Source organism: Dipodomys merriami, unplaced genomic scaffold (genome assembly GCF_024711535.1).
Source record: "Dipodomys merriami isolate MVZ:Mamm:240054 unplaced genomic scaffold, mDipMer1.0.p SCAF_55, whole genome shotgun sequence".
Classification (NCBI taxonomy): Eukaryota; Metazoa; Chordata; class Mammalia; order Rodentia; family Heteromyidae; genus Dipodomys; species Dipodomys merriami.
The window spans coordinates 6,709,941-6,732,753 of NW_027206124.1; the positions used below are offsets into that span (position 1 = coordinate 6,709,941).

Below are 22,813 nucleotides of genomic sequence, written 5' to 3' on the forward strand. Positions count from 1 at the left end.
CGGCTACAGGCCAAAAAATACAGTAACCAGTGCAGACTGGACGGGGAATCTACACCCTTGGTAGCCACTGTACCAACGGTTGGGAGGCTAAGTGCCGTGTAGCCACTTCCCCAAGGTTTACCAGGGTACCTGCAGTTGCAGGCCTGTCCCTGAGCTGGGAGAAGCCCCCTCTCCCCAGAAGGCCTGAACATAAATGTTCACAGCAGCCAGAATTAAGAAACACCCCTCTGCCCACACTCTTGCCCATCAGTGGACAGACCCGGGAAACAAGACTTGTCCGTGAGAGCAGACCTTGTCATGGGAAGTAACTTCCCACCCCACTCCGCACCCCGTGCGTACAGCCAGACACCCAGCACTGTCAGTTGTAGACTGCTGTCTACATGAAATGTCCAGAAAAGGAAGATTTACAGACAGGAAGCTGGCTGGTGGAGTGGGAAGAGGAAGTGCGGGCTGTCAGTCTGCAGGAGCTGTGAGGAGGTGGGATTGTTCTAAAATCAGATGGGACGAGGGAGGGTTGCACTGAAAGACCGGTGGGAGGGCTTCATGGGTGCAAACCCCGCCTCCACACCACGGTGCTAAAAACGCCTTCTGAAGACGTTATTAGCATTCCCCTTTAGTTCCGTGAGAAACGTCTCAAGTGACTCAGTGTATTAATTTAGGAGTTTGCTTTTTATAAAAACCGAACTGAAAGAAATAGAGCATGCCCTGGACTCCGCTTCTGGGGTGAGGCTCAGGCCAACCATGTCACCAGTACAAGAGCTCCCCCCTTGCCCCCCCACATGGTCACACCTCCCTCCCCATACATGGTCATATCCTCCCTTCCCCCCCACCATCCCCACCCCCCACCCCTGCCACAACTCCCTCCCCCCACATGGTCACTCCTCCCTCCCCCCTCACAACTCCCTCCCCCACCCCCACACCTCCCTCCCCCCTTCCACCACACAAATACCACAGATCGATCTCTCTCTCTCTCTCTCTCTCTCTCTCTCTCTCTCTCTCTCTCTCTCTCTCACACACACACACACACACACACACACACACACACACACACACACACCAGAACTCAGGTGTATTCACCTTGGCGTTGGAGGAGGTCACTACCCTGGTGTGTCCCCATCTGCTGGGACCTTAGCCTCCTGGGGAGGCCACACAAGGTGGGGGCGGTGCTCAGGTGGAGCCAGAGCCGGACACAGGCCCAAGAGGCCGCAGGTGCACCCTGCCCAGCTCCCCTCCCGCCCCTGCCCAGCTCCCCCTGCCCCTGCCCGGCTCCCCAGGCCCTGAGTCCCTAGTGCGGCAAAGCGAAACCCGGGCTCCCGGGGCATGGCCAGCAGAGGGCGCCGGGGACCCGGGACCGAGGCGGATGCCAGGGGCAGGCGGGGACCCCGGGCAGTCCTGACCCCAGGACCGGCTTGGTGGGACGTGGAGGATGGGAAAGGGAGCCCGCCCTCCTACTGCCGCTGCTGCCCTCCCGGCCTCCCCCTGCCGCTGCTCCTGCCCCCCCTCCCCTCCTCCCCTCCTCCTCTCTTGCTGCTCCTGCCCTTCCCCCCGTCCTCCCTACCCCCTTCTTTACCCCCCCCTCCAGGTCTGCCCTCCCTCTGCTAAGGTGGCTGGCAGGGCCTGGGACTCGGAGGCCTGGGTGGCCGCGGGACCCTCTGGCCAACAAGGAGGAGGAGGAGCCGGAGCGGCCTCAGCCCTGTCCAGCCTAGAGTGCTGTGGGCACCGCGACTGCCCGGCCCACAGCGCCCTGCCCGGCACTTAGGGCGCTGCCCCCTGTGCCTGCATTCCCACAGCCTCCAGCTGTGAATCACGCTGTCCCTCCACCACCCACACTGGGCCAAGAGCACTTCCTTCCCAACCTGCGGGACTCTGGCCCGGCCTCCCCTGGCCCTCCCCGCCAGCCCCTTCCTTGCTCCCACAGGCCCACCTCCTCTCTGCCCCTGCTTCAGCCACCCTGGCTCTTCTGGAACCCCCCACACTTGTCCTACCCTGGAAACCCTGGGGCTCCCTGGTGTGCCTGCTGCCCACCCCTGCCCCCACAGCCTCTCCCCAGGGGCCTCCCCCACCCAAATCCAAATCCCGAACCTGGTCCCTGGGCTGCTGACTCAGGAGGTCTCCCCAAGCACCACTAGGCCCTGCCAGGGAGGGAGAGGGAGACCCTGGCAGGCATCACAGGGGGCAGGGGAGGGGAGAAGATTCCAGTGTGGGCAGCATGCTCCCCCAGGCCAGGTTCTACACAGGTATGCATGCACGTGTGCACACACACTCACCAGCGCACAGCACAGGTGTGCATGCATGCAAAGTCACACTGTGTAGTGCACGCAGGCACAAGCATACACACAAACACAGAACCACACATCCCCACAGACACGGGTCCACTTGCATTCCTGCACTCACAGGCAAACAGGCAGCCACAATGTGCGTGGAGCACGCAGGTCCACACCCCTGGCTCCTCACAGACACGCAGGACACAGGTGAACGTGCTTGCAGTGCTCTCAGGGCTGCACGCATCCTTTTGTGGGTTAGTGGGGGTGAGCAGTCTTCAGGCGCACCTCTTGGGAGCCCCTTGCCCTGCCTGCCACACGGATCTGACTGCCGGGAGCTGGGGTGAAGGGACAAGCCTGGCCCGGTCAAGTGCAGGTGGGCCAAGTGCTCACCCCGAGGAGACCCTTGAATGACTGAGGGGCCTCGGAGAGACCCGGCTCCAGGGACCTCAGACCTCAGCTGGTCAGGAACGAGCAGGCCGCGGCTGTGCAGGCAGGGCAGGCAGCCGGGTTCCCCCCCTCCCCCTCCCCCTCCCCCCCCCCCCCCCGCCCGGCCCTCAGGGTTCCCTTCCCTCTACCATGAGGCTTTAGCATCTTAGCCACACCAAAGTTTCATTTCTGGAGTGTCTGGGAGGAAAGAACCGCTTGGGGAGCAGGGAGGAGGGGGGCGGCTTTGGAGCTGCTCTGTCCTAGCCCCCTCTATGAGACCAAGCTGGCTTTGGCCCAGCAGGTGAGGAGGCCAAGGGTGGGGCGGGAGGAGCAGCCTTGAGAGGGAGCCCCCACCCCGACAGCCTCAGCCTCAGCCTCAGCCCATCCTGCAGCCGGCTGGGAGTCGGTCATCTTTCAAGGCTGTGAGTTCCTGTGAGACACTCGGCCTGTCCAGGTTTCCCCCCAAAGGATAGATTCTCCAGAACCTGACCAAACAGTTCTAAGTATTTCTTGAGATATTAAATCAGCACACCTGTGGTTAAGATATTAAAGCCAGCGCTGAAGGGCCTCCCACCCAGCGGAAAGCCGTCAGAGCCGCCAGACCGGCGCTAGAAAGAGGCCAGCATGGGGCACGGCAAGCTGGGAGCCCACGGAGGGGTGGTGGGCTAGGGCTTGTGCCCGGCCGCAGACCTCACTGCAGTCAGCCTGCCCACCCCGGTTCAATGTGTCCACAGAGCCTCCCGGTCGGAAGGGGACGGCTGTGAGGGAGGCGGTGCGGGATTCTGTCCTGGGGCCAGGGAGCTGGGCAGGGAGCACTCTGTGTGGAACCCACCTGAGCCAGAGGGGCTCTCCCCAGGGAGAGACCAGATCTCCAGGCTGAGGAAGGATGGGCCTCAGGAACCCCATCATGTGGGTCACCCAGACTCCACAGAGCTCAAGGGACATGTGGCAGGGCTGGGGCACCAGACTCAGCATGGCCAGTAATGGGGTAGGCCCTGAATCCATCCATTCCACATGCCAAGCCAGGGCCCAAAGCAGCCAGGCAGCGGCAGCCAGGCCGGCCAGGGCGCGTGCCGGGTTGGGACTGTCCCTGTGAAGGCCTGGTCCTCAGCTGGGGTGCTCGGGGAAGGTGACGGACTCTGAGGGGCGGGCCATCCAGAGGAAGTGGTCCCAGGACCCTGGCCCTTTCCCATCTTGGCTTCCTGGCCACCAGGAGTGAAGGGCCCAGCAGCACACACTCCCCACCAAAATGCACATGGCACACACTCAAACGCAACAGCAGCACACAGCCTCACTGCAGCCACCGGAAGCGCAGTGTATTTCTGGCAGTCAACCTGGAATTCTGCCTGACATCACACCCTTAGATTTTTCTGGAAGCTCATTGCCCAGGGGCCAGGAAAGGCCGAGGGGCCCCATATCCTGGACTTCGGCCCATCTCAGCTGTGGCTGAGAGGCCTCTGTGGCAGCCTTAAGTCCTGGGTGAATGGGGGTGGTGCCAGGAGCCTGTGCTCCCAGTCAGGAAGGAGACAAAGGCCACAAGGCAGAGGCAGGGGGCGAGCCGGGTGCTAACAGTGGAGGCAACCCCGCCTGGCTGTTCTTTTCCCTTTTTCCTGGACTGGCCTCCAACCATCTCATTTCTTCCTCTAAGCGGCTGGGATTATAACCCCTACCATCGGCCCTCCCTCCTCTCACCAGGGTTCCTAAGGATGAGCTTGACCTTCACCCTGAACTTGCCCACTCATCAGCACAGGGCTCCACAGGCTAGGAGAGTAGACAGACCAGCAAATGAACCAGGCCGCAGTGCCAGTGCCAGCCTGGAAATTCCCCAGTGTTGACTGCTGGGCTCAACCTTGGGCTCAGGGTTGCTGCCCGTGGGTTGGGGGTGGGTTGAAGGAAGGGCCCTAGCAGGCTGAGCTAAGGCCTGATAGGGGCAGGAGGGAAAGAAAGCAGGAGGTCGGGGGAAGTTGTTCTCTGGGGATCCCTGAGTGTTGGTTCAGGGGAGAGGCTGTGGAGCCAGAAGCCCTCACCCAGCCTTCCCGAGGGGAAAGGCGGTGTCCTTCCCAGGACCTCCTTGGTCTTCAGGAGCCCGGCAGCAGGGCTCCTGGAGTCACAGTAGTCTCACTTTCAAGATGGCTGTTTAGGTAGGGGCGGCATCAGGGCTGGCGTACACCCAAGGCAACGTATTTGGACCACTGGCTCAGGAACTGCCAAGCAGGGGGTATCTGCGGTGGAGGTCAAGGGAACAGCCCTTCTCCATGGGTTGGGCCCTTGTCCACACCTGGACTAGGCTGATGGGTCCCACCCTGCCCTTTGACCCTTACCTGCCACACCAGAGCTCAGCTACAAGACAACTCTCGGTCCTGCTTTCTGTACATACTGCCTGGAAGCCCTTCTGTGCCACCCAGCCCTGCACCTGGGCAGCACAGGACACTACTCACAGTGGCACAGGACCAGGCCTCTAAGTGCAGAGGCCAGAGGGCTTCGGGGCTGCTCCTGAGGGGCCAGACTGCCCTGGGCCTCTGGATGTGGATGGGCAGCAACCAGGGCCACCAGCCATGCACAGAGCCCTCTGGCTGGAGAATGCCAGAAGTCAGCCAGAATAGATGGCCTGGTTATAAGGCCAGGCCCCTCTACCCCCTCCTCTCCCCCACTGAGTAGGTGCTTCACAGGAGATGTGGGAAGGTTACCAGTGCAATAAACACAGAACACTCATTACGTACAAAAGAAGAAATGTAATTGAAATGCTTGTATAAAAAATATGATCTTCAGACATCTCACGCTTTTGAACTGAAAGAACCCCACTCCGGTGCCTAATCACACCGGGTCAAACACAGCTGCTAAAATAAATTAAGGGCTTGAGACTCTGTCCCACCCAGCTTCCAGAGCCAGCAAGCGGACTGTACAGGTCAATAATTTAAAACAGACCCCAGTGCGGTGCCCAGGGTGGCAACCACCCACTCCCCTTCTATTAGTCACTGTACAAGTTCTTCCTCCCAGATGGTGGAAGCAGGGCGGGGTACCAACCCTACAGCCAGCCACCCCCAGGGGCCTGGAGAAGACCCCCGTTCAGAGGAAGTAACCTCGGCAAATAAATTAAGCAATAAATAGCCCCCAGCAGGACAGGGGTGCCCTGCGGGGTGGGGGGGTCACACCATAAATAACAGACGCAGACGCTGGTACAGACACAGATCGAGTGGGCAGGGAGGCAGGCGGGCAGCTCGGCCCGGCTGTTGCATTGCTTGTGCATGGACAGCCCAGACAAACACCATGAGACTGGAGGGTGGTGGGTGGGCGAGCTCTGGGCCTGACAGGAAGGCCGCCCCAGGTCCCGGCAGCGGGGTGGGAGAGGTCTCCGGTTCAAGTATCCACCCAGGGCAGGCGGGACCTCGCTTCACCCGGAGCGGTCTTTGGACAGAAGAGCTCAAGGAAACCCAGTCCCATGGAGCAGCGTTCAAAAAGGCACTCAAAGCTAAGGAGACAGGCCCGGTGCCAAGGGCAAAGGTCACCATGGGTCAAAGATCACTGCTTCTGCAGGAGGCATCCCAAGTCAGGGGGAGTCGGGCCCCTCTCACAAGCTCTCACTGCTGGATGTGGTGCTAGCCCCATCATCAGCGTCCAGGGCACAGAGCCGGAGGTCACAGCTCTGAAAGACACTTCCTTCCGCCCCCAGCATCCAGGGGTGGGCAGCAATCTGGTCCAGTGAGGGCCTCTCGGAGGGCCGCAGGGAAAGACACCATTCAATGAGCTGCTGGCACTCTGTGGGAAGGGACGGGTGGGTCAGGAAAGAAGGGAGAGGAGATCTCGGTGCCCGGCCCCGAGCCCAGCCACAGGCGCACCTGGGGAGAGCCGCCTTCGGAAGAGCAGGCGGCCCCGCAGGATCTCCTCGTCCTGCTCAAAGGGGACGTCTCCGCAGACCATGTCATACAGCAGGACCCCCAGGGACCACACGGTGGCCGAGCGCCCGTGGTAGCGGTGGTAGCGGATCCACTCCGGGGGGCTGTACACTCTGGTGCCTGGGGGTGCGGGGATGAAGGCGGGTCAGGACCCGCGCGCGGGGGGCTCGGCTCTTCCCCTCCTAGCCTGCCCAGCCTCCACCCTGGGAAAAACCCAGGGCCGCGGCAGGAGCAGGAGCGGGTGGGGCCAGCGGTGGTGGCAGTGCGCAGGCCCGGTGGCGGCCCTCCCCCGCGGCAGGAGGAGTGGAAGAATGAACCACAGCTCCGGTTTCACAACAAACAGAAGCGAGATCGTCACAGGGCCTGGTCCCGCCCCGTGCGCACCGCCCATCCCAGCCTGCCACTGCGCACCGCACCGAGAGGGAAGGGAAGGAGGGAAGGAGGGGGCGGGAGGAGCGGGGAGCCCCGGCTTCCCCGATCCGCAATGCGGGGATTTCTGCTGCGGCGCCCCCGCGTTGCGCACGCACGCACGCAGGGAAGGCCCGCCCAGAAAGGGAGGGGCGCGACGCCCCGCGTCACGCGCACGCCAGCCCGGCGGGTTCCCCCGCGCCGCGGCCGCCCTCCCCCGCCCTCCCCGCGGCTCACCGTCGAAGTCGGTGTAGACCGTGTCCTTGAGCAGCGCGCCCGAGCCGAAGTCAATGAGCTTGAGCTCGCCGGCGCGCAGGTCCACCAGCAGGTTCTCGTCCTTGATGTCGCGGTGCACCACGCCACAGCCGTGGCAGTGGCGCACGGCCGCCAGCACCTGCGCGAAGAAGCGGCGCGCCAGGGGCTCGTCCAGGGCGCCGCGCTCCGTGATGAAGTCGAAGAGGTCCTGCGCGGGCTCGGGCCGCTCCAGCACCAGCAGGAAGCCGTCGGGCCGCTCGAACCAGTCCAGCAGGCGGATGACGCCGCGCGCGCCGCCCGCCGCGCCCACCCTGCGCAGCAGCACCACCTCCAGGGGCACGGCCGCGCCGCCCTGGGGACGCGGAGGGCGGCGGGGCGGCGGTCAGCACGGGGCCGCCCGCCATCCCCGCCCCCCCCGCCGGTCCCGCGATCCCGGCCTCCCCGTCCTCACCCCCCCTCCCGCAGGTCCCGCGATCCCGGCCTCCCCGCCCCCCCCCCGCAGGTCCCGCGATCCCGGCCTCCCCGCCCCCCCCGCAGTCCCGCGATCCCGGCCTCCGCCCCCCCCCTACTTACGAGGGTGCCCCACTCCGTCACCCGCTCCTTCACCACGTGCTTCACCGCCACCTGCGGGGAAGCGGGCGGTCAGGCCGTCGTCCCAGCGACGCCCTGGTGCCGCGCTAGAACCCGGGTCCCCGGCCACCCGACTCACCGGGAGCCCGTCGGCGACGCGGCTGCCCGCGTAGACCGTGCCGAAGCCGCCGCTGCCCAGGACGGCGCCCACCTGGTACAGCTTCTCGAAGCTCTCCTTGTCCGCCTTGGCTGCGGGCACAAGGGGGCGGGTTGGCACCGCGCGCCGGGACCGCCCCCCCGCCCCGGCCCGCCGCGGGGTCTGCCCGGGAGGAGGCCCGCGCCGCCCGCCCGCGTACCCGGCTGCAGGATCTTCACTGGAAGGTGGTCCACGCCGCCCGGCCCGCAGAGGTGCGCCAGGGAGCCGAACTTGGAGAGCAGCATCGCGGGCGGCCTCGCGCCGGGCGCCGCCTCTCGCCCGGCCGGCGCGGACGCGGGAGGGCGGCCTCCCGGGGCGCGGACAACGCGGCGGTCCGGGCGGGACCGAGGCCGGCGCTCAGCGAGGCGGCCGCGCGGCGCAGGAGCCCGGTGACCGCCCGGGACCGCGGACAGACGCAGCAGGCCGAGCGGCTCAGACGCCCCGGCCGCCTCGCCCCGGGGTTTTGGGCCGCGGTGGCCCGGATCCCTCCGCGGAGGCGGGACCACGAGGGGCTCCGCCCCCCGCCCCGCCCTGGAGCGCGCCGCGGCTCTGAGCCAGCCAGTGAAATGCGGGTGCCCCCCTCCTTTCCCGGCGCTGCCTGTCGGGGCGGCGGGAGCCGCGCGGAGGCGGGGGCGGCTACGCGCCGGGACTAGCTCTCCGTAGTAGAGTCGCGGAGGCGCACGGTGCGCTGCTCCCTCGCCGTGCTGCGCCTCGCCGCGCGCTCGCTCGCCCTGCGCAGGCGCAGCTTGGGGGCGGGCGCGAGGCGGGGCGCGCGGGTGGGGCCGCGTGAGCCAATGGAAGCCGAGGTTTTGAAAGGACACGGAGGATTTAGAGCACAGCCAATGGGGAGACAGGGGCGTGGTCACACTGCGGGCTCCGCCCCAGACGGTGCGGAGGAAGGTCACCGAGGGGCGCGGCGGCGGCGGGCGCGCGCGTGCGTTCCTTTCCCCGCACCCCAGCGGGCGACTTGCGTGCGCCGACTGCGAGGTGCGGGGTCCCGAGGAGAGCCGGAAGTCGGTGGGGACGCCTCCGCCGCCGGGCCGGCGTTGACATCGTGCGTTGCGTCACCGGCGGCCCCGCGCCCCAGCGCGCACGTGGCCTGGCGCGGGACGCGGCGCCCCTGAGCCCCGGCCCGGCCGGCCTCTGCTCCGCACCGCCCCTCGCGGAGCCGCAGCCGCAGGGCTCCCGATCACCGCCCCTCCCTGGCACCTTTGCTCCGGCGCTGGGCCCGCCTCTGCGCCCCGGGTCTACCTGACCAGGCCCTTACTAGGGCCTGTGCTCCCAGACCCACCGCGCCGTGGGCTGACCCACCTCAGGGCGGTGGCCCGGGCAGCTGGGGACACGGACTCCAGTGGCCGCCAGCCCCCGCGCAGCCCTGAAGTGGGCTGATGTCAGGTACACACACGTGCGCTCACACGTGTACACACGCAGATACACACACGCATCCGGCTTTGAGTGTCTAGGCTGATGTGCCTGGCCCACTGGGGTGATTGCACCCACACCGGCCTCAGAGTCTGGCTTCCCACCCTTCAGTGTCCACTGGTGTCACTGCCTGCCACTCCGGGGCCTGCTCGGAACCCTTGCCCCAGCCCTCCCCCTGGGCCCTGAGCCCAGGCCTCCTGTGGGCCTGGCCTTCATTCTGTAGCTGGGCACCTGTCTGAAAGGGCCTTCTCCCAGCTCAGATCCTTCCTCCCCAGGCCCCGGGGGAACCCAGGCATCACCCGGAGGGAGCAGGGGTTGGCCGGGGCGCCTTGCTGTGAGGTGGCCACTCCCATGTATCAGCTTGGCCAATGGAGGCTCTGATGGGTCCCCTCAGCGCCCTCCTCACCACAGCTTCAGGCCTTTCTGCCCATCCCTCCCACGGTCCCTGGTCCCTGCGAGGGACTCCCCTTTCCACCTGTTTGTGGGTTTGTTATTTCCAGTTTCTGGAAGGCCCATCTGCTGGGCCTGAGAAATTGTTCTGAGCCTTATGAGTAGTCCCAGCCCACATTAGCAGCAAGAGGGCTCTCTTAAGGCCAGGAGAAGCGGGGAGAGGGGGCTGGGCCAGGGTCTGACTGTAGAGACCCAGCACACACATCCACATACGTATGTGTGTGCGCGCACACACACACCTGCTGAGAGGGGCTTTAGGACAGTGGGGGCCTCACCACCCTCTCACAGCAGGGGAGCAGGGCAGATCCTTCAGAAAGTCTGCACCCGTCCCTCACCCAGCTCTCCACAGTTAACCCTGCGTGCAGTGAACTGGATGTGAAGCTATCCTGACCAGGCGTCCCTGTCCACCTGGGGAAGGCTGTGCTGTAGCTGGGGTGGCCCTGTCCAGGCCAGCCTCCCTGAGTTAGGCAGAGCTGGACGGACAGGGCTGGGTCTCAGTCTCCCTCCCTCACAAACCTGCTTACACACTGTGACCCTGCTCAGAACGGCTTGCAAACACACTTGTACACATGCATCGAATCACACCCCCTTGAGACACCCCCAGGGAGCTAGGGGAAGGGGAGGGTAGAGTCACCACCCAATCCCAGCCACGCCCACCTGCTCCCCTCCTCTCAGCCTATCTTGGGTCTTCTCTCTGTCCCTGGTAACCTTGTCCATTGCCAGCACCCATGCCACTTCAATCAGCTTCTGTCCAGATGGTCCTAGGTGTCCCACAGGTCTGCTTGACTCTGTCCTGGTCATCTTTAATATTTCTTCCAGACAGGCCATGCCTGGGATCTCCTCACCCCCACGAGGCCTGTGACTGTCCAAGTCCTGCACCTTCTCCCTGCTAGCCCACCATCTTCTCTTGGCCTCATCCTGGAGTCGGGCTTTTCAGCCATAGGGGCAGTCCCAGCAGTGGACAGTCCACTTGTGCCCCAACCACCCTAACCGTAAGTCTACTACAGAAGGGACTGGCCATGGCTGGATTGGCCCTTTGCCAACCCTTGTGCCCAGCTGGACACAGCTGGAGCCAGTACCTGCTGCCATTCATGGTCTCTGTTCAGACCCTGACCCCTGGCCCTGGGCTATGCCAAGTCCAGTGTTGCCCTGAGCCTGGCCCTGGCCAGTTGGTTCAGTGTCCTGCCTACCCCTAGAGCCAGTCTGCCCGGGGCGCAGCTAGGGGTCGGCTGGAAAGTGCTCCCAGCACAGGAGACGCCCTTCCCCTCCTTCCCCGAGCTGCTGGGTGCGGCCTCTCACCCATGGGGAGCACAGCCAGTCAGGATTTTGCAATGTTTCACCAGAGGTGTCCCAGAGTCGAAGGGTTCAGTGTTGACCTGGACGCCAGCCTGGGTGAACTCTGGCCCAGCCCCTGCGGCAGAGGCTGACGGACACCATCTCCCCACACAGGGACCCTGACCGGTCCCCAGGCCTCCACCCAGGTCTGCCCTGTGCTCCCCGGCCTTGGCATAGTCCCCTGTTACTGCCGAGGATGGTTTACCATGAGCTGTTCACGGGCTGGGCCCACACCCGGGCAAGGCCACCAGGCCTCAGCAGAAAAGACCCTGAAAAAGCAGAGAGGATGCCAAGCTGTGTCCAGACTTAAGCTAGACTGTGCATGGACCGGATTGCAAATTCCCATGGTTGCGCAAACAGCTGCAGCTTCCTTGGCTCGGGGACCTCGGAGGCAGGGGAACGGTGAGCAAGGAGAGCAGGTGTCCTGGCTGTCCCTACACCAGGGCCAGCTGGGCCGGGGCTCCTGCGGCAGCCAGCGGGGTGGAGGGTGCCCCTCACCCCGCACTCTGGCTCCACACGGCTCATCATGCCAGCCCCACGCCTCCATGCCTGACCCGGTCCCCTCTGAAGACGGTCTTCGATCCCCAGGCTGGGCTTCCACTGCACACAGGCCAAGGTCTCACTGCTTCTGTCCCACCTCCAACGCCAGGGCTCTGGCCCCTTCCGGCCTCAGCCCACGTTGTGGCGGGGTGGAGCCTCTGGAGCTCAGGAGTTACCTGTGAAATGCCTGCCCGTAGCACACAGTACGGGGTCATGGAGGCAGCGGGGGCACAGGCCCAGAACGTCATCCATATACTCCCAGCGCTCCCTGGGGTGAGCTGGCCTGGGGTGAAGACCAACATGACCAAGCAGCCCAGGTGGGCATGAAGGGAAATGGGTAGAATTCTCCTGTGTGCATGGTCCCCTCACTGCGGGGGGGGCAGGGGGATGCTTCCAGCAAGCTCAATCCTGGTCTCTTCTAGTGGAGTAGGGAGGAGGATTTGGGGATCTAGCTTTGAGCACGATCGTGGCCTGGAGATGTCCCTTCACATGCACTTCCTGCATACCTTCTGTGTGCAGCATACTCCTACACTGCACAGCTGCCTAGAGATACTGCGTGTGTGTGTGTGTGTGTGTGTGTGTGTGTGTGTGTGTGTGTGTGTGTATGCAGGGAGAACAGGAACCTTCTCAGGACTAGGGACTTCGGGGGAAAGAGAAATACATGGGTGGCAGCTAGCCCTGCCAAGCCCTCACACAGGAGTGCGGCTGCCAGAACACAAGCTGTGTCCAAGAACAGGTCAGGCTTAGACAGAAACAGGGCAGAGCAGATGACAGGCTTCAGGTCAGGCTTGATCTAGCCCCTCCCTGACAGCCCTGAACGGCTCCCACACAGCTTGAGGCTGACAAACTTGAGCACCTAGTCCTTGTGGCCCTTCTTTCACAGCTCAGAAATGTTCCTGGGGAGAAAGGTGCAGGTCCCTCACGCCCAGGCATGTTGGGGGGAGGGTGGTCAGTGGCTCCGAGGAAGAAGTGACCCTGAGTTCTGCCTATTGAGAAAGGATTAGAAGGGACCCAGCACGTGTTTGTGCCTCTCTGTGTCAGAGGTACCTGCGGGCGCGTGAGGCTGCAGGAGCCTGCCCTTGCCCCTCACGCCTCGGGTCTGCTGGGAGCTGGCCAGACCCTCAGGTAGGGGCTGACACTGGGCAGCCAGTGTGGACATGGAGCTGGGCCCGGCTCCATGGGACCAGTCCACAAAGCGGACACTCTCCTTAGGCTGGACACTGATGCTCTGTGGTCTCCTGGTCAGCCATCCCCCTGCCCTGCCTTCCAGAACACCCTGGGAACCCAAATGGAAGCTGAGCAGAGCTCCAGGGCTCCCAGCCCAAGGAGGCCTTCGCCCTGGAGACATCCCAGCCCAAGGCCTGCTGACCAAGTGTGCTGGTGTGGGGGAGGGGGGTGGCCTGGCCTTCAGCCCTAGCCTAGCCCTCAGTTTTCTTGGGCCCTTTGGAGTCTGTGTCCTGTGTGCTGGGGGAGGGGCTGGGAGGCCTGAGCGGCTAAGGGAGCAGAGTCCAGGCCAGCAGAGGCTCAGGAGAGAGCCCTTCCCTGTGCCCGTCTCTGGCCCCGGGCGGTGAGGTGGCTTGGGTGGGGCACCCGGTGGAGAAGCGGCTGGGCTCTATGCCAGCCGCAGGTGACTTCCCTGTTCCTGGGAAGTGTCAGGTGGGGCCCTCTGGGCACGCACACGGCTGTGCATCCTTGGAGGGGGGCTGCCCTAGCTCCTGGCCAGCTTGCCCTGAGCACCCGCTGCTACCCATGCGACCTTCTCCCAAAGCAGGAGCTGCAGGAACTTCCTGGAGGAGGCACTGCACCTGAGCTCCGGGGACGGACACCCCAAAGTGCCACAATGGCTTGCCAGCCAGGGCAGAGCCTGGAGAGCACACTCTCTGAGTGCACACCTGCGCCAGGCACGAGCTTGGCCGTATGCCTTTGCGGCTGGTTGGTCTGTTGGTGTCTTCATCTTGGGTGGCCAAGGGCTGGACACTTGGGTCCTCCTGCTGTCCGAATGGGGTGCCCGCACTGTCCACCTCACCGCTGCCCCACCAGGCCCCTCACCAGCACCTACTGCTGCTCCAGACCCGAGCCTCACCCAGGGATGGTCTGAGGCCCGGCAGGCCTAAAACCAGGTCTTCGGGACCTGGGAGGGTTGAGAAGCTAGGCCGCAGGCAGACGTGTTGTGGGGGGTGGGGGAGCAGAGCGGGTGGCCTGCCAAGCCCAAGGCAGTGGGGCGGGTGCCATGTGCATGCCTCTGGTCCAGCCCAACGGCTGCCCCATCCCCAGCTCCAGCCAATCAGGAATGGGCAGTGCTGGAAGGAAGGAGGGAAAGGGCTTCCGGGGGCCAGGGCTGGCTGCCCCTGCGCCCCCAGGGGTACCAGGTGATGAGGAGGAGGTGCCCCAGTCTGAACTGGGTGCCCAGAGGACACAGGCCCACTTTCTGCCAGAGCAAGTCACCTGAGCAGGTGGTGCTGGGCTTCGTGTCTCCCTGACCACCAGCAGGGCCCACGAGGACCCCCAGACCAAGGGGTCACGCCCCACCCAGGCTTCTGCCCAGAGGGGTGGGAGGTGGACTCAGGCCCCACGCCCTCTCTCTCCTCATCCACACCCGCTGGTTTCATGGCTGGGAAGGGCGGGAGCTGCTGACTCGTGGTTTCTGGGACGCTGCTGCTCTGTTTTGGGGTTTCGACCGGGCCCTGGTGTCCCTCCCAGGCTGGCGGGTCAGTGGCTCTGAGGCCAGGGCACGGGCTGCCCTGGAGCCCGGCCAGGCAGGAGAAGGCTGCAGCCTGCTCTCTGCTCGTCTCCAACCTGACCCAAGCCTGCTGCTCGCAGGGCCTGCCGTGCCCCCGCAGCCCCCGTCCGAGGCGGTGCCTGTTTCTGAACACGCTCTGCTCACGGTGCCTCGCCAGCCCCCAGTTGCCCGTGAGGACAGGTGGAGCCCGCTGGGCCTCGGTTCTCTGTTGTAGGATGGGTCTGCAGGCAGCACCACCTGCCCTGGTAGGACTTCGGGAGAAATGAGCTTTGGGGTACATGCGGAGCCAGCCCGTGTAGCCAGCCTGATCTGCCCCCAGCTCCCCAACAAGCACCTTTCATCTCGGGGGCAGAACGCATGGCCCTCTGTACCCAGCAGGGGGTTCGCAGGTCAGGCCTGGCGAGGGGGCTCCCCCTGGATCTAGGCATTCCTGGTGATACCACAGCCTGTCAAAGAGGAGAAGTCAGCCCCCGCCACGCCTCGGTGCATCCTCCTTTTGATCCTGACTTACAGGTGGGCACGTGGAGGCCCGTGGAGGCCCGTCCCAGGCTGCTGGGGTGGGGGCTGGGCCGGAGAGGCAGGGCCCCGGGTCTGCAGGGTTTCCTGAGCTGGACACACCAGGGTGTGGCCAGGGGCATTTTGGCCAGACAAGAGAGCTGATCAGGGGCCAGGGGAGGCCGGCTCCCTAGGACTGAGGGACCCCTGCCAGGCTTGGCAATGTGAAGTCCGGCTTGGCCAGGACCCAGACTCAGCAGAAGTGACCGCCTGTCTGTGCAAGGCTGGAACCTGTGGTCAGGACTGGGCAGGAGGGGCAGGGGCTAGCCTGGCCGCTGGGTCACGTGAGTCAGAGTTGGGCAGATGTGGGGCAGGCCCTGCTGTAGCCCAGATTAAGGGCTCTGGAGGGCCCTGGCTGGCTGCCTGGGGAGGGGGAGCTGAGGGGGGTGATGGGGAGCAGGGGGGTCTTGTCCCTACCCAGGGCCCAGGCAGATCCAGGCTCCCAACCCTGTCCTAGTCTCCACTCGGTTCCCTGCTCCCAGCTTGGCATGGCAGAACTGGGAAGAGGGGTGGGGTGGCTGGGCACTGCTCAACCTGGCCTCCCAGGCTCTGCTGCTCCTGCTAGGCCACCTCCCGCTGAGCCAACGCCTCCGGCAGGCAGATACCTGCCCCGGTGCTGTCGTAAGTGATGCCCGTGACGCAGGCCCAGCCCGTTCTGCCACCCTCCTGGCTGGCCCCAGTCCATGCTGTCCACGTGAGAAGCACGCGCACGCGCACATGCACACACGCGCACGCACACATACGTCACACTCTACCCCATCAGACTGGCTGTACGTAGTGAACTCTGGGCCTGTCCCTGTCCCAAGGCCCCAGGGCTTCACTTGCTGCTCACCTGAGACCTCTGTGAGCCTGGGCGTCAGATGCCTCAGGTGGGGGAGGGGGAGGGAGCAGACCCCAGGCCCCGCAGGGTGGGTGTGAAGCTGTGTGTGCCCTGTGCCCACACACCCTAGCTGCCCCCACCCCCACCCCAGGAGCCCTTCTAGCCATGGACTCAACTGGACCCTCCTTCCCTGAGGTCAGTCCACAGGGAAGCCCCCGGCATGCGTGCATGCGTGCGTGCGTGCATGTGTGCACGTGTGCGCCTGCACCTGTGCCTGTGTCCTCCCGTCCCGGGATGCAGCGATGGAGCGTGCCCGTTTGCCCAGGGGCTGCACTGCCGTCAGGTCCCGTGGGAGAGAGCGTGGGCAGGCTCTGTGTGTGCAGTGACCCATCAGGACTGAGAAGGGGCAGTCCTAGAGGAGCAGCGGGCAGCTCCGCGTGGGGGGGGAGGGGGGAGGAGTTGGTGCTCAAGGTAGGGAGCGTCATGAGGGCTCGGGCCTGGCGCCCCAGTGCATGCTGGTGGGGGAGAGGGCGCAGGGGCCATGGACGAGGGGCAGGGGGCAGGGAGGGGGCAGGGTGCTGTGGACAGGCTGGCGGGGAGGGGCGGCCGGGGACACAATGAGCCCTTGTCCCATGCTGCTGGCCTCCGGGCACCCTATGTAAACACACGCCCTGTTCCCGCCGCACACCGTGTCCCCAGCCGGCCGTGGCTTGGGGCCAGCAGGGAAGGCAGCCTGGCCAGGACACGTGCCAGGACGCCCTGGCGCCTGTGGTCTCCCAGGAGCCCTCCACGAGGCACCCCAGGGGGTACACTGTCCTGGATGCCCCCCACGGCCACCCGACCACCTCTGGACTCTTCTGGAGCCCATGGGGGAGGGGTCTTGCTGCCTCCCCTCCCGGCCTCCTGGCCTCCCCGCAGCGGGCTGGGCAGTCCCCTGCCCCCAGCTCTCCTTGGATTGCTCACTTGTGACGGAGGCCAGGCTGGTCCAGTCTCTTCTACCCTTTCTGGGCCATGAGCAGCTGCAGAAAGCACCCCATGAGGGTTTCTATGCCCCTTCCTTGCTCTCCCCCAGGGCCAGCAGCCTCGGGGAGCGAGGAGGAGTACACAGATGGCTGGCACCAGCGTGGATGTTGGTGGAGCCCTGCATGGCCAGAGCTGTTGACATGAGTGACGCTTTGAGTCCTCATGTGGGGCTAGAAAATTCCGGAGAGACGGATACCACCAGGACCAGTGGCAGGAAATGCGACAGGCTAGCCAGGACACAGGCTCCAGGGGTCCCGAGACTCCTGCTGGGAGCTTCCAGACACCGAGCAGCTCCCCCCCATCCCCCCGGGAAGGTCGGCGCGTCCCGCCCGGTGGGCAGCTCTGGTCTGAGGGCCCCAGACCTGTCATCTCGCAACAGGGCCTGTGGTGGCCCAAGCTCCAGCTCCTCGGGAAGGGCCGGGCCACACCCCCTGGAGCGCCTTGGGGGATTCTGAGAGCAAGATGCTGCCCCTGGTGACCATCTGGACACCTGCCCTGTCCACACCCTGCACCTGGACACTTCGGGGCAGGACAGCATGCTCTGGACACTGCTGTGTCCACAGGAAGGCAGGGGGCTTGGCCGCTTGGTCAGGTGCTAGTACCTGGCCGCCTTGGCCCTGCATGGTATTTGTGCCTAGAGACCAAATAAGCCAAACACAGAGGCCCAGCACCACTGGGCCTTAGGGCACAGTCCTAGCCGCCTGGTCACCTGAGCCTGTCCTGAGGAGCCTCCTCCCCCACCCTCCCACACCCTGGTGTGTCCCCGACAACACAAGGGTGTACAGGGCTGCTGAGGGCTGGGCTGGGCAGGGCTGAGGTCCCGCTGGGCACTGAAGCCTGGCTGGTGGGGGAGGCTGGGGGGGAGCCTGGGAGGGACATTTACATAGCAAGGGGCTCCAAGGAAGCCCTTCTGCACATTTGTGTGTGAGAGACAGGTGTGCAAACCCTGGCCCCTCCCACCCCTGTCCTTGCAGGCTGACCCCACCCCTCCACGGGCACAGCACCACATGCACTTGGCCTCAGGGCCAGCCCCAGATTCAGAGCCACATGGAGCCTGGCCATTGTCACCAAGCGTCCCTGTCAGGGGCCAGTCCCTGCCTGCCTGTGGCCGGCATGCCCCGACCCCACCCGTGGCATGCAGCCAGCTGAAGCTCCGCCCCAGGCCAAAGATGAGGGCTTGGTCCCTGGGGATTCAGGTGTGGGAGGGGGCTGGGTCCCGGCCAGTGTGGGGTCGGAGAGGTCAGAATCCCAGGCCCTGGGACATCACTCCCCAGCACCTGCTTCCTCGTGGATGGCCACAGGGCCCCACAGGGCAGCAGGACATGAAGGGTTCACTGGGGGACCAGCTTTCCTGTCCCCCTGTCTGTGCCACTTGGCAGGACCCCATCTGCTGCCTGGGGGGTCGTGGGCTCTGGGCAGGCATCGTTTCCTCTCTCTGGGAGAAAGAAGGAGAGATGAGAAGAAGAGGAAGTGACAGAATGGAGCAGGGTGGGGCCTAGGGGACCCTGGGAAGAGGCAGGGATTGGGAGCAGGCTTGGGGTACAGCTGCTCGCCTGGGGGATGAGCTGACGTCCAGGGGAGTCTGAGAAAGCAGATGGCGGCGGAGGCCAGGGAAATGGAAACCCAGGTACTGGGAGCCTCATAGGAGCCCTGTGCCTCAGCCCCTTTGAGCTCCCAAGGCCAGTGTGCGGGGAAGATGGGGAGAGGTGCTTCAGGAAAGTGCTTGCAAACATACACACTTCAGCCGGCCGAGTGGCAGATGTTTGCGATAGGCAGAGATTAGAACCCAGGACCAGAGTTCAAGCCCCAAGACTGACAAAACAGAAACAAAGCAGGGAGAATGCTGGGTGTAGTGGCTCACACCTGTAATCCCAACTACTCAGGAGGCTGAGATCTGAGGATCATGTTTCAAAGACAGCCCAAGGAAGGAAAGTTTGTGAGACTCTTATTTCCATTTAACTACGAAAAAAGCTGGAAGTGGGGCTGTGGCTAGGGTGCTAGCTACTCTTGAACAAAAAAGCTCAGGGACAGCACCAAGGTCCTGAGTTCAAGCCCCAGGACTGACTCAAAAACAAAGCAGGGAAAGGTGACATCATAGGTACTAAAATGCAAATCTTATTCCTTTTTCCATAGTCTCTACTGTCGTGATGTCATGTGATGTCTTACTTTTTTTTTTTTTCCTGGGTCATGGGACTTGAACTCTGGGCCTGGGTGCTGTCCCTGAGTTCTTCAGCTAAAGGCTAGCACTCTACTACTTGAGCCACAGTGCCATTTCTGGTTTTCTGAATGGTTTATTGGAGATAAAAGTCCTTCCTGGGCTGGCTTTGAACCATGATCCTCAGATCTCAGCCTCCTAAGTAGCTGGGATGACAGGTGTGAACCAGCGGCGCCTGGCTCACCTGATGTCTTTCTAAGTAGAGTTACAATTGGAAGTCACTCTCACCCTTTTTTCCCTTGGAATTGTACAGGATGAAGCCAGTGCCCCTGCATGTGGACCGCTGGCACCCAGGTGCTGGGCACTGGCCACTCTCCCTGGTATGTTTTATTCCTGCCAGACTGCTGGAAGCCCGTGTCAAACTAACCCAGCTGCTTCCTTTGAGTAGTGATAAAATACAAATAGCAATCTGGGTGCTGGTAGCTCGTGTCTGTAACCTGGCTACTCAGAAGGCTGAGATCTGAGGGTTAAGGTTGGCAGCCAGGGCAGGCAGCTAAATCAGACATTCTTATCTCTGATTAACCAGCAAAAAGGCAAAAGTGGAGGTGTGGCTCAAGTAGTAGAGCAGCAGTCTTGAAGGAAAAAGCCAAGCAAGATCACAAGTCCCTCATTTCAAGCTCTGGTACTAGTGTGTGTGTGTATCAGGCATGCATGTGTGCACATGCACACACACACACACACACATGCGCTGAATTACATGGAAGTTGCCATTTAATCATTGTCAAATACACAGCTCCATGTCAGGCACATTCATTCTCATTACTGCCATCATGTCTAGAACATTCTCACAACCTCAAACCCACACTTGGTCCCTATTTAAGAAATCTCCCATCCGACAGAGCGCTGCAGCCACAGCAGGGGCCATGCTCCATCGGGGCTTCCCGCGATGTGTCTGCTCCTTTGTGACCATCCGCTCACCTGCCCTGGGCCCAGGGCTGCGTCTGTGCTGTTGCTGTGGTGGGTGACACGGCTGTGAGCAACGGGGGGGGGGGGGGGGGGGCGAGGGCCTGGGAGGCTGTGTGAACAGAAGTGGGGCGTGTCCCCAAAACACACATGCAGGAAACCTGACTCGAGAATGGGTGGTGTCCTCTGGGTAGGCTGGGCTCTGAGGGAGGGGGACTTTGACCCCCACAGACTCGCCCCTCCTCTCCCCTCTCCTACCCTCTCCCAAAGAGATCTGGGATGCCCTAGGAGCGGCATTAGCTGGGAGATTTTCAAGCAGCTGTGAGTCCCTACCCCAGAACAGGGCGGGGGGCCAAGAGCTCTGTCACCACAGACACTTATAGCCCTCCACAGACAATAGAGGCCACAGCTGCCCACAGACACCCGGACTGACAGCCGCCCAGGGACACCCAGACTGACAGCTGCCCAGGGACACCCAGACTGACAGCCGCCCATGGACACCCAGACTGACAGCTGCCCAGGGACACCCTGACTGACAGCTGCCATGGACACCCAGACTGACAGCTGCCCAGGGACACCCTGACTGACAGCCTCCCAGGGACACCCAGACTGACAGCTGCCCAGGGACACCCTGACTGACAGCTGCCATGGACACCCAGACTGACAGCCTCCCAGGGACACCCAGACTGACAGCCGCCCTCAGAGACCTAGACAGCCATCCACGGACACCCAGACTGACAGCCTCCCAGGGACACCCAGACTGACAGCCGCCCTCAGAGACCTAGACAGCCATCCACGGACACCCAGACTGACAGCCTCCCATGGACACCCAGACTGAGAGCCTCCCAGGGACACCCCAGCTGACAGCCTTCCATGGACACCAGACTGACAGCTGCCCACTGTTGCGGCCGTCTACTCGACCAGCGAGGAAGAACGACCACCACACCAGGAGTCTTCTCAGATCACACTTTATTGGAGAGCCTTCTTAGTTGTAGGAGAGCTTGAGCGCGAGAGAGTGTGCACAGAAAAAATGGCCACTTATATAGGGAATAGGGACACGTGTCCTGCCTTTCACCGTCACCAAGTGCCACGGGATTGGCTGGGGACTCTACGTGGCTTGCACATGCGCAAAGCCCAGGACCCACCATCCCGCCAAGCACTGCCTAATATGGAGTTGTTTACCTCAAAGCTGCAAGGGAGTGGGCGGAGCCTTGTAATGGCGTTCGCCCCGGCTCCCCACAGTTCCCCCTTTTTGTTTTTGGCAACAGGTAAGAGTAGAGGTTGGGCCTCTGTCTAAAACATTAATTAGAGGACCTTGCACTGGCCTTCGCCTGAGGGGCGCCTTCCCCAGTGATGACCAGGCCCGTCCGATGCCTTTTTTGCAGAGGTGGGATCTTGGGCATCAACCCACTTGCAACCCAGCATGCTCTTCTTGAGGAGATGGTCCTCCTCAAGTGCAGTGCACTTGCCTCGCACCCTGTCCCAAATTGCAAGTTGCATACCTGTCCCGGTGCAATGGGATCCCCTGATCCCTTGGGGTGCTAAGGCTATGCAGAATGGTAAGGCTTAATTGCCTCTCAGGGCCGACAGCCAGATCTGGGGTGAGGATCCACTCTCCAAAGCGGCTAATGCTTGCGAGATAACAACCTTGTCCCTTCTGGTTTGGGCTCGAAGGCGACAGACCAACCATAGGCAGACCACGCATCCTCCCAGGCAGCAGGCTAAAAACATTCCGACTCCCACCCACTCTTTAAACCAGGAGACTGCAGAGGAGATCCAAGACTGGAGTCCCTCCACCAATCCAGGGTCCACTCGCGTTGAATTCACGGTCACAATGGCAATCCGCAGCTGATCCAGCATTTCATCAAACTCACCAGTCCAGTTACCTAGAAGATAACTCGACAACTGTTTAGATAAGTTTGCAGCTCGGGTAAGGTTATCATACTGAATGCTTGTCACACATAACCCCTCATACTTCCACTGACAGCCAAGCTGAGCAATTTGCCAAAGGGTGTCCACTTGTTCCTGGACGAGATCAATCCTTTGGTTGACCACCATTAACCCTCCTCGCAACTGAGAATTAATGCCCCTCTGAACTGGACCCATAATTTGCATTTGTCCATTGATTGCACGCAAGTCATGTAGCAATCTCCACTTTCCAGATTTCCTTTTTATTACAAAAATAGGAGTATTCCAAGGAGAAACAGAAGGCTTAAGGTGCCCCAGTTCTACCTGTTCTTGTACTAGAGTTTGAGCAGCAGCAAGCTTTTCCGAGGGCAGTGGCCACTGAGGCACCCATACTGGATCCCCCGTCTTCCAAACTATGGGAATGCCCGCCCCAGTGGCCGCTATGAAAAACCCAGTCCCTGTTTGTCTAACTTTTGTTCGTGAGTCTATGAAACTTGAATCTTTCTACTATCTTACTATATCAATCAAGAAATTCAAAACACTTAGGATCCAATTAAACTAATCAAAATTTGTGTTTGAGTTATAGGAAACTTACATTCAAAATCAACCTGAATCCAAGCATTTTTTCCTCAAGTTCCTGAGCAGGAACTTCGAAAATAAAGTCATTAGAAAGCTCACAGCAGAAGAGTCAATTTAAGAAAGGGAATTATAAGCTATAACTGGCCTACTGAATTTAAAGAACTTCTAGCTTTTATTTCTAATTAGGTATGAAAGAAAATAGGCCTGCAGTTTGGTTACGTTTTGTCCAAATACAATGCTAATTTAATAGATCCTTTCAATATCTAAATGCTAGTTACAAGGTATGACAATGATGAGCAGTAAAATATAAC

The 22,813-nt window shown here is 62.3% G+C and overlaps 1 protein-coding gene across 1 annotated transcript; it reads right to left on the minus strand.

Moving 5' to 3' along the window:
* Positions 1–5,402: 5,402 nt before the first annotated feature.
* Positions 5,403–8,442, minus strand: Pim3 (Pim-3 proto-oncogene, serine/threonine kinase). The gene is made up of 6 exons (XM_069999802.1): positions 8,173–8,442; positions 7,956–8,065; positions 7,820–7,870; positions 7,229–7,598; positions 6,527–6,703; positions 5,403–6,446 (listed from the first exon to the last, which is right to left on the minus strand). The coding sequence occupies exons 1-6, from the start codon at positions 8,255–8,257 to the stop codon at positions 6,259–6,261; spliced, it is 981 nt and encodes a 326-aa protein (XP_069855903.1). The 5' UTR covers positions 8,258–8,442; the 3' UTR covers positions 5,403–6,258.
* Positions 8,443–22,813: the final 14,371 nt, after the last annotated feature.

Excerpts from the sequence above, each read along its gene's own strand:
- Pim3 (XM_069999802.1), bottom strand. The coding sequence starts at position 8,257 with ATGCTGCTCTCCAAGTTCGGCTCCCTGGCGCACCTCTGCGGGCCGGGC. Across the intron at positions 8,066-8,172 it reads AGTGAAGATCCTGCAGCCGG|CCAAGGCGGACAAGGAGAGC; the intron begins GTACGCGGGCGG and ends TTGTGCCCGCAG. Across the intron at positions 7,599-7,819 it reads TGACGGAGTGGGGCACCCTC|GGCGGCGCGGCCGTGCCCCT; the intron begins GTAAGTAGGGGG and ends CCGCGTCCCCAG.